The sequence below is a fragment of the Scomber scombrus genome, chromosome 18 (genome assembly GCF_963691925.1).
Source record: "Scomber scombrus chromosome 18, fScoSco1.1, whole genome shotgun sequence".
Taxonomy (NCBI): Eukaryota; Metazoa; Chordata; class Actinopteri; order Scombriformes; family Scombridae; genus Scomber; species Scomber scombrus.
In genome coordinates, this window is record NC_084987.1 from 20,621,358 (window position 1) to 20,632,045 (window position 10,688).

At 42.9% G+C, this 10,688-nt stretch overlaps 1 protein-coding gene across 3 annotated transcripts in view; it reads right to left on the reverse strand.

Moving 5' to 3' along the window:
• ep300b (E1A binding protein p300 b) overlaps positions 1-10,258 on the reverse strand; it is a 33,540-nt gene extending 23,282 nt beyond the window's left edge. For all 3 annotated transcript variants that reach the window (XM_062438271.1, XM_062438272.1, XM_062438270.1), the window contains exons 1-6: positions 8,109-10,258; positions 5,501-6,096; positions 4,012-4,191; positions 1,404-1,704; positions 799-912; positions 405-641 (exon numbers count right to left, since the gene is read on the reverse strand). In XM_062438271.1, the coding sequence (XP_062294255.1) occupies positions 405-641; positions 799-912; positions 1,404-1,704; positions 4,012-4,191; positions 5,501-6,096; positions 8,109-8,202 (1,522 nt within the window). In that variant the 5' untranslated portion in view covers positions 8,203-10,258. The remainder of the gene's footprint in view (positions 1-404; positions 642-798; positions 913-1,403; positions 1,705-4,011; positions 4,192-5,500; positions 6,097-8,108) is intronic.
• Positions 10,259-10,688: the final 430 nt, after the last annotated feature.

Genomic DNA, 10,688 nt, shown 5'->3' on the forward strand with positions numbered 1-10,688 from the left:
CACCCAATTTTTTTTTTCAGTGCACACAGAAGGGACAACAAGTGGCCCATGAGGAAATATTCACTGAATTTGACAAAAAGCGTATTTAACAATCTTTCTCCAGAATCACTGAATCCACCTTCATGTTCAACACATACATTCATGTGATGACACTTAAGCCAGCAACATTAATTGAAAACACTGTATTAAAATGCTTCTTCACATCATTTCTCAGCTGGTTTGGCATCATTTTGAGGAGCTAAAACACACCTCTACCTTATAAACATAACATTTTTAATCTAATTTCAAAGCACATGATTACATAGCGAACGTTTAATTTCTTCCATGTTTTAATTTCAGCTAAAAAATTGTTAGCTCTGGCAAGTTACCACATAATTTGTGATACACACAACGGAAAAACTAACCCATGGTGTTCAGAGTCCTCATGCCAGGCTGCCCTGGCATCCCCTGGTTTGGCATGTTGGCCTGCGGTGACTGCTGTGGAATCTGGTTTCCCTGGTACGTGAGGCCGAGAGCAGCATAGGCCCTCTCTATGGAGCTGGGGTCAATCTGGTTGGGAGGGTTCAGGTTCGGCGTATTGGACTGTCCACCTGGCACCCCCGAACCTAAAGAGTTCACCAACCCTGCACTGTTGACAAGAGCTGTGGTGATGGGAAGAGATGATTGATGGGAGGAGGAGAGGAAGAGCAGTAATAAAAAGGATGAGCATGTGAGGATTCATGGATTTTACTGTTCAGTTACAATATATAATATAATGTGTAATAACTCAATGATCAGAGCCACATGAAAAACACTCACATTGTTGGTTCCTCTTGTCACCAGCGTTTTTCAATGGCAGGCACACAGGACAGTCATGTCGCGTGCAATTCTTCCAATGAGAGATGATCTGTCTGGATGAGGCACAGTGCGCCACTGCAGGAGAAGAGACAAATGGAGAGGAGTTTGAGAAAAAGAGAAGAAGCGAGAAGATGGTCAGAAAGGGAAGCCAAGTGAAATGAGCAAGTGTGACACAGTGAAGGAGGGAGAAGAATGATGAGACAAGAAAAGGATTAAAGAAAAAAAAAAAGGAAAAGGAGATTCAGAAGGAGGAGAGAGAAGCCAGAGACTAAGAAAGTTATTGTATGAGTCATTTAGTACCATAAAACTACATCCAGATGGAGACTCAATGACAGAAGCTGGAGGAAAAATTACAGTAGGCCAGCGAGCTACAAGGAGAATAACTCACTCTGATACAACGACAAATGGGCGGCAAACCAAGAAGGATATAAACAACATACAAGAACAAGGAATAAAAAGAAAAAAAACTGAATTGCTGCAGATGCATTGCAGCTTTAAATGCTCCCTAGTGTTGATATAAACCACACACCATAAAACTAGTAATCAGCATAATTCAGCAGACTCACCCTGGCAGGACTTGCCAGCCTGGCAATGAGTCATGTGGTTGAGCACGTTCTTCATGGTGCGGCAGTGGGGCAGGTTGCACTGCCGCACTTCCCCGTTGGCCTGCTCCCTCCGCTGGCACTTGTGCGCGTGGAGCAGGAGGACCAGCTGCTGTTGAATCAGCTTCCGCTTCTCGGGGTCTGCCGTAGGGGGCGCTGTGCCGGGACCAGCCCCTACGGCACTTAGCCCAACCTGAGCCCCTCCCACTGCTGCCGCTCCGCCGACTGATACACCGCCGACGGCTGCGGGTTGCTGCTGAGGGGCCTATGGACAAAGTGGAGAGAGGGGGTAAAGATGAGCGTTACAAAGAAAAATACAGGTACATATAAACATTTAAACATTTATTAGATAGCGGCCATTTATTTACCTTACACTGAACCATGTGATGTCTAATAAATTTAAATATTTAAGAATTAAACACACTACAATGATCTCTGTAGAAATAAGCCAGAAAGTCAATTTCGGAAATTTGCTTCTAGTAATTCTTTATTAAATCAGGAAAACAACCTTAAAATATAAAGCCAAATAGCAACAAACTTGTAATGCAACGGTGCTGTGCTAACAAATGATCACATCTATAGACTGATCAATAGTTCCCCAATGTTCAACTTTTATCCAAATCATTTTGATGAGCTTTTGAAATACTGTAATAATAACACCATAATGTTTCTTTTAACACCTGATAGACAAGGACGGTAATAACCTTCAGTGACTTCACTGCAACCTGACCGGCCAGTTCTGGTGCATTTGGTTCATCTTAAACCTCACTTTAAAAAGATACGATTTTTTTTGCATGGAGGTAAAGTAACTGTAATTATGATTTAAGCTAGTTCTTTACTGAATTCCCCCACAAGACAACCACATGGATGACTTCCCTCCTATCAACCTGAGGAGCCAGCCCAGGCTGCTTCCCATATGAGTAGGTCTAATACATCTGTAAATCAGTTAACACATTATTTCCTCTTAATTCTGTCAGTGAGTGTAAGTTTTTTGAGTGAGTAATTTCCTTATTCAGTCATATACACACGTCTTTTTTGGGACTAAAAAAAAAAATCAAGATGAGAATGTCACAGCTCTTATATTTAAGCAACCTGAAGACCCATGATCAGTGATGATTGAGGACATGTGGGAACAAGAACGAGGGGCGGACCTATCGCCTCCCACAACTCCTAAGCTTGGATGTTTATATCTCACCACAGAATATTTTGATCACTTATATTAACCTGTTCAGGTGTTTAAAAGCAGCATTTCATGTTTCACAATGGTGCAGAGGTAGTTTATATTTCAGCTCATTTCCAGATAGATACAGTCAGAAATCAGCTGAAGTTAACAGTACAAAAAAAATGTAATTCTCTTTCAAAATGTTGCCATGTTGTCTTTTAGAGTGCTGTGGAAATCGTTGTCACTGAAGTGTCACATTGATCACACAGAGCGCATGAAGGATGTTTCGGCTCTTCAAACAAGCCCCGGTTTGAACACTTGACTGTGACTCTGATTACTGTCTGAGGTTTTTGTTAGTGGAGAAACTGGTTTCTCTACCTCATCCATCCACACACGCACACACACGTAATCATTTGCTTATAACATACCAATAGCTTTATTAAGTCACAAATGCAAATCAGGAAAACAGGATTTTATATTCCGAGATTGATGGCCACTTTTATTCTGCGTTTGATATCTTTAGCTGTACATCAAAGATGATGTAACCACATTCACGCAGGTGTGTTAGCAATTTTCCTCGGACTGATGACAATAGCGCTGCACTGAGTCCCTCGAGGTTATTAGGCTTCATAACGGCCCCGCTCAAAAGGCTCAATATACAATACATTATATTATGGTGTGTACGTCTGCCTTCATTTTCTGACTTACCAAGGTGACCATATCTGAAGGCAAAAGTTTACAGCTATTCCAAACGGGCATGCTCAAAGGCGAGGTGAAGCGCCTCATGTCAAAGAGATGAGGTCGTTCGTACGTATAAAAATTAATGGAAGCAACCAGTTGATGACTTTAAAAAAAAAAAAAAAAGATAAAATCCAGAAAGCATTCTGTTTCACTTCTGCATGTGGTGGGTTTGATGGACAGTTTTGCGAAGTTAAAAAAATTAATTTCATGCAGTCCCCAAAGCAGAAAAGTGTGATGTCGAGGTGAGTTTCAAACAAGCACTCTGGCTTAAGTAAACTGAGGCTTTCAGTCCCAAGCCCATTGGCTCTACTGTAGACGCAAATCTTTATTTGATGGTGATTATTTTCAGCCACTAATTTTATGAGCTATTGAACATTTACAGCAGCAGGGCGATGTTTGTGGGGTCAACTCGAGATAAACTACAGCACCCATGATGTCCATTGTAATGAAGCACAGAGGTAAAAAGCTTTGGTTTTGCAGGTAATACTAGTTTGTAGCATCAATTCATTGTGTGATTTTGTCTTTTTGTGAGGTTTTGTTGACATGAAGAAAAGCACAGAATACCAATAGACTTATCCTTTAACTAAGAATTGAAAACTCATCCAAACCAGACGTGGTTTATGAAAAAGTGTGTATGTCTAAAATCTGTAATTTATACATAAATCCTACCATCCCAGGCATTCCTTGACCCGGCGGCACTTTCTTGTCCATGTTGAACTGGGTGGCCATATTGTTGGGCAGGCCCGCCTTATTCTGGAGCTGTGGGCCCAGCCCTGCTCCAGGCAGCCCCTGGCCAGCAGACTGGCCGTACGGACCGCCATAGGGGCCCGCGTTGGCCATCATATTCATCTGGAGAGCAGGGCGAGAGGAAGTAGAAAGAAAATGAGAGAAACGGGGAAAAGAGAGAGGGGAGGAAGAAGGAAGAGGAGGAGGGACAGTATGGAGACAAAGCAGGAGATGAAGAAATAAATTGTTTAGCAGATCAGATAAATTACTTCTTATGATCTATGACGGCATGATTTAAGCAGCCAGACTACCGGTATTCAGACAGACATTCAAGGAAGAATTACGGGAGGGATTATACTGTCAACTTTTTCGGTTTGAGTATAACAACTTACAGACTGCTTGAAAGTTGCTATGACAATGCCACTGAGGAAAAAGGTGCTAGGAAGACAACAGGGAACCACTTTAAAAATACTAGTAATATAACATAATGACTGTATGTTGTGAATGTACAGTTACAATATCACTTCCTTTTTGTCCTGACCTTTTTTGTTCTCTGCAGTAAATTAAAAACAGAAACAATCTAAATGTGACCTTTGCAAACAAGGTCACTGACTACTATTTTCAGCCACTTCAGCATCTGGCCAAACTATTCCTGATTTTAACAGCAGCACATCAAACTGATGGGTGAGGATCCAATAAGGAGGCTCCAATAAGAGCAATAAAGTGGAGTGGTTTGTTAACTGATGTTATGTGACCAAGAGAGACTCATGAAACTGTTTACACTTTTACATTTGAGCTTTAAGTGAACATAAATCAGCCTACATGGTTAACACAGTGGTTTGCAGCACTGCCTTCACAGCCTTACTACCAAATCATAACCATCATGTGGCATATTGACAAGCAAAGAGGTTAACCATCAATACCACAGAGTGAACAGTGGTCCGGTTGTAAGTCCAACACACGATCACATTCATACCTGAACCTACACCTGCTCTGGAGAACTCGTCTTCAGCTGTCTCACATGAGACATCAGCGTACAGCTACAATCAAGTCTAGAAAGATGTCTGCACACGTTAAATGTGTTCCAATTTCTTCTAAATCCCTGTGATAGATCTTAAATTAAAAAGCCCATTTTAATTTTTGTCTAAATATTGTCCTTTGAAATATAATATATTGCACTTGAAAGACAAAATGTACTTTTTAAACTTGTTAAAAACTACATCTTTTCTGTATAAGATACAATCTTTTTACATCTGAACATACAGGTGTGGGATTCAACAGACCACCAAAACTGTACTTTGTTTAGGAGCATCTGGAACCTCTTAGTCTCAGTCAAAAAACCACAAACTACCATGATTAAATTAAAATTAAATTAGCAATAAAATAGTTGCTTCTGAGACATTAGTGTAACTCATGGTCCTTGTGTGCTTACCTTGTTCAGTGCCCCGGGCTGCTGTGGCCTTAACCCTGCCTGACCGCCAGGTCCCATTTGCTGACCACCCTGCTGTTGCTGTAGGGTTTCCGCCAACAGATTACCATTGTTACCCATGCCTGCACTGCCGGGGTAACCCATTCTCGGCGAGCCGTTCATCACCTGCCCCGCCATCAGCCCTTGCTGTTGCTGCCCAGCGTTGCTCTTCTGGGCACCCATCATGGCAGCTGCCCGATTTAGCGCTGCCACCCCTCCCACCATCCCAACCTGCTGCATTAATCCAGGTTGCTGCTGCTGTCCCTGGGGGGGCATGCCTTGAGGTCCACCAGAGACACTGACACCCCCCATCATCCCCATGGAAGCCCCGGGTCCTGTGCTGTTGGAAGTAGGACCACTTTGCTGAGCTGGTGGTCCAGCACGCAAGAGTTCAGACAACTGTTTGTGTTTTGCAGCTGCGTCCTGGCCTCCTCCCACACCGATCCCTCCAAGACTGGTATGGAGTTGACTGACATCCCCTCCATTGGTGAGTCCCAGGTCTGGAGAGCTGATGAGCTCGTCTGGGAGGTCATGCTCCAAGTCAAAGAGTGAACCAAAATCTAGGCACAAAAAAGAGAAAAATAAAGATCTGGTTCACAAAGCAAGAGCTCAGAAAATTCAATGAAAATTTAGGAACACAGCCACAATATTTCAAGACTAATAATTAAATTAACATAATTTTTGTTTATAGTGTGGCACGGCTCTGACACCACTTTGAAAACTGTCAACTACTGATTTGGGACCTACAGCTAGACAGGCAGTGCAGCAGTAGCTGCCTCTCACAGCCTGGGCTTCTCTCCTGGGCATCAGTTTGTGGTTTGATGGGATGCCAAACATGGAGAGTGAACGCAGTAGGGTCAAGGTGAGAAGCCGCAGAGGGGTAAACACTAGGTAGGTGTGTGCATTGGATCCACAGTTATGTGGTGTGAGAGCATGAAATAGAGGAAGGTGTAAGACTTAAGTTATATCCACTAAGAAAGGAGCCAAAAGAAAAGGGGAAATGTGTTTTGCAGGACATTGACTCAATCAATCAAAGTAGACTTAAAATCCAACATGATACAGGAAAAACTGACATCTTCCCTGTAATATCACAAACCAAGTTGTTCTCTATGGATGGCCCCATGAAAACATTATGCATGTTTGATTTTCTATAACGGCCTCTGGCATGTTAACATCCCAACTAAAGATTGATGTTACAGTGTGAAGATGCCGTGCCTGTGTTTGACTTCATGCATGATACTTGCTGTAACCCTTCCTCTGTCCTCGTGTACAAACTTGCCATGTATTACTGCATTAAGAGCTCACATACTGTGAGAAATTGCACATGCTTTGAGCTTTTTTTTTTTTTTTTGGAACTCATATTCATTCATTTTCTAACACAACTGGATAACTGGAGTTGTGGCCACTACTTTTTAACATATAATTTCACAATTCTATAAACTTTTTGTGGTAAGTTATACGTACTCATTATCGATTAAATGTCTAAATCGTTGTGGTTGTGCAAATTAATGGGTTTATTCGTTTGCAATTGTGGCTTAATTCACAATGCATTTGAGTGGTTTGCTTTGGTTAAGTGCTGAATTTGAAAAGTAAACTAGAAAAAGTGCAGCGCATTGTCACCGTGCAGAGGCAGACAATGGAGGCTGAACAAGAATGGGCACCGTCGGTAGCACAATTGAGAAAACTAAACGCCTTTGAACAAAAGACGTGAGAAGAGGCATTTCGGAGACGATGGCTGAGATGGCCATTTTACTTACAACGCGGTAACCAAATTGAAACGGACGCAAAGCTGCATCTTCAGTGGGACAACAAGGCTTTGCGCAACTTTAATGAAGTGTCGAACAATAGCTAGCTGGTATACGACAACCTTTCACTAAAACAAGAGTATCCCCACTGTTAACACATGTCCACCAAATTCATGGCCCCACACATTTTCTTCTGCGGCCACTGAAAGGGCCAATTCCGACTGAAAAAGTCGCTGTGGTGACCAATACGGTTTAATTAATCACTTATTTCCTTTGCTAGCCAGCTACTGAGCTCAGCTGAGCCGGCGGCTAGTTAGCTAGCTCGCTCGGTTCCCGTTACTTTCTCCTAAAGCTAGCTTTGAAACGAGCATTGGTCTCCATGCTTATGAAATATTCACGACGCCTGGTGTTTAATGTGTGGCTGTGCTCTCGACCTTCCGATGTATTAAATTCTAAAGAAGCTAGTAAAGTTGAAGCGAACTGGGGTGGCTCGACTCTTCCATTGTTTGGAGGAGGATCATTTGGTCCTTAGCTAGTTAGCCTGTTGAGGCTAACGCATCAAAACATCACTCTTGGAAAGTTGCTCCTGGCGCCAGCTACAACGAGACTTCGTGTTTTCTCGATAGCAATCCAAACTTACCAGACTAGCCCTTTTTTGAAAATAAAGCTACCAATACGTGCACGTTTAAAATCATTTAGTTATGGAGCAACTCTGTGTCAGTCCAAGTAAGTTGCAGTGCAAACTCTGCAGGGACCTCAAGACTGACCAGCAACTATTACACCTACACTTTTATCCAAAAAGTAAACAAAACATGCGATAAACTTACCATTTCCATCACTGGCAGACACTGAGAGAGCTGGAGAGGACAGCTTGGGCCTCTTGGCTGAAGGCGGGCCGGACTCCAGGACATTATCGGCCATATTTTTGACGAATTAAAAAAAATGCTGTAGATCCACGGAGGGCAGGCGTATTTTCCTTATTTGTGTCTACTTATCCCTTTAACATATGCTTTGATCGTTCCCCCACCGCTTGGGGGACGGTAGGGGAGAGGACAGCAATGTTGAACTGTTTCCCTCACAGTTCTCCCTCTCGGTTTATTCCTCTCTGCAGATATCAGTCAGTCCCCCTCCCCTGTCGGAGAGTTTGTTTCTTCAGATTTGAACAGGAGGAGGTGGGAAGGTGGAGTCGGCAAAAAAAAAGGCAAGCGTGCGGCCCTCTGACAACCTCATGTAGCCTCTTCTGCGACACAAAAACTGTCCCAAGATCCGTCCTCCGTGCTGCACTCAGTCTTGTCCGCCATAGTCGACGGAGAAATCCTGTATTTCAGGTCTGAAACGCTCCAGTGAAGAGTCTCAGTAAGGGCACGGAAATGCTAATTGTGTATTCCTGTGTTAACTTTTGCAGGTCTCATGCAACAGCTCGGAAACCCTCAGTTGCATTTAACATGGCTCTCACCGGATCAGTCATCTCTCTGCTGTCCATGCCACAGATTTACAAATCAACCGGTGTGTGGAGACTGACCGGCAGTGGTTTTAAAATACAGTTAAAGCGTGAAGCGGTACTCTCAAGTGCAATACTGAGAAAAAAAAACTCAACTTGCATTGGCTCAACAGCAACTGAATAAATAGCATAAAACAGCTCTGCAGAAAGATGAAAACATTGAAGTCCCAGGCTTGCAGTTACTTAGATAAAAAGAAAATCTACTCCGAATGTAAAATCCCATGCATGAGTTTCCTTTTGCATGTGCATGGTGACTATACTGTAGTGTTTGACCATGCAAGGCACTGGGTCAGAAAGAGCGGACTCAATATTGCACATTTAGTTGTTGCAACCCTCCTTTTCTGCCTATTGCAGTATGCAGGGTAGGTAAAGGTTGATAATAGAAAATCTTATCAAAAATCACTGATCTTGTGCAATCGATTGGATGCAGACTTTATATTTCTTTGACAGCGTAGTTCTTGAGGGCAATCACAGCACTAATTGCCAATCAGCGGGCAGTCAGATTGATCCAATTAGTTTTATTTTGCAGAGGACAATCTGGAGAGGAGGAGGAGGAGGAGGAGGTGGGGGTTTACTTATCTTGTGCTCCAGATGAGGTTCCTCCTCCGGTTCTCGCTTGATTTTTTTTAAAACACTTGAAATCTCTGATAATGCAAAGAGTAATTAATATTCCGCAAAAATACACCTATCACTCACTGCTTGTAGGATGTCTTGGCTGTGCAAGCGAAGAGAAAAAGGAGCAATCTTTATCAAAAACAGGAGCAGAGCTACGGCGGCAGGCGAAAATGTGATTTAAAAAAATGACGATGGATCGCTAAGAAATTATGGCTATTTCGGAAGCGGAGCGCTTCAGATGGGCACAATAATGTTGACACCCCCCTAAAATATTTTGGGCTTGCAAAATCCTCTCATTGACTCTTTGTGATGGAGAATGCCCCCCTTCGTGTTGATCCTGGCAATTTCCCCTTCTCTTTAAACCCGTCTTTCTTTCCACCTCTCCCTTCTGCCCGGCAGCAATTTATTTATATAATTGTCTATGCGGGCTCTTTCCTTCCTCCGCGACGGACACATAATGATTTTTCATGTTGATGTTTTCCCCCGTTTTCGCAGGTATTTCCTCGTTATTATAATATCTATAGCCCTCTTCCGCCTCTCTCCGTCTCCGCTCCGCAAAACACCCCCTTCCTTGGATTTTTCGGAGTATTTCCTTCTCATGCACAAATATATATATATATATATATATGTATATATATATATAAATATATCACCGACTCGGTTTTTTCCCTCCACTGTTGTCTTATCTTTTCGGTGATGCTCTCCCCCCGCTCTCTTGATAACACGGACAGGATTTCGCCACTCTTTTCTTCCCCCCAGCAGTTCCCGGAGCGGCGTGTCGTCGGCCGCCGGAGTCGCTCCTTCTCTCGGTTATCTCCTCCTGTTTCTGACGGTCTGTCCGACAAACAAAATGGCGGCTTGTTGTTTCTACTCCTCTGATACGGGGGGAGGGTTGGAGGTACAGCAACATTAGGCGTGAAGGGGGAGAGGGAGGGAGCGGGGAGGTTGTCTTCGTAGGTGTTCGGGATTGTTCGGAAAGAGGTTCGTCGCTCTGTCGGCAGTCGCCGATCTCAATCTGTAGGGGACAGTGGAGCTCCACTTTTCATACAGAAGATAATAATTTACCATAAAGAAGCGATGAAAATAACTAAGTACATATTCTCAAGTTTACACAACATTTTGTGAAAACATTACAATAACAAAATGCTATGCAAGTATTTTCCTGAGTTATTTTAATAAAACTGAAATGCCCTGCTACAAACTCACCACCTCATGTTGCTACCTTTACTACTATTTTAAGTTATACTTTTGTGTACTTGTGTATTCAATAATAATAATAATAATAATACTC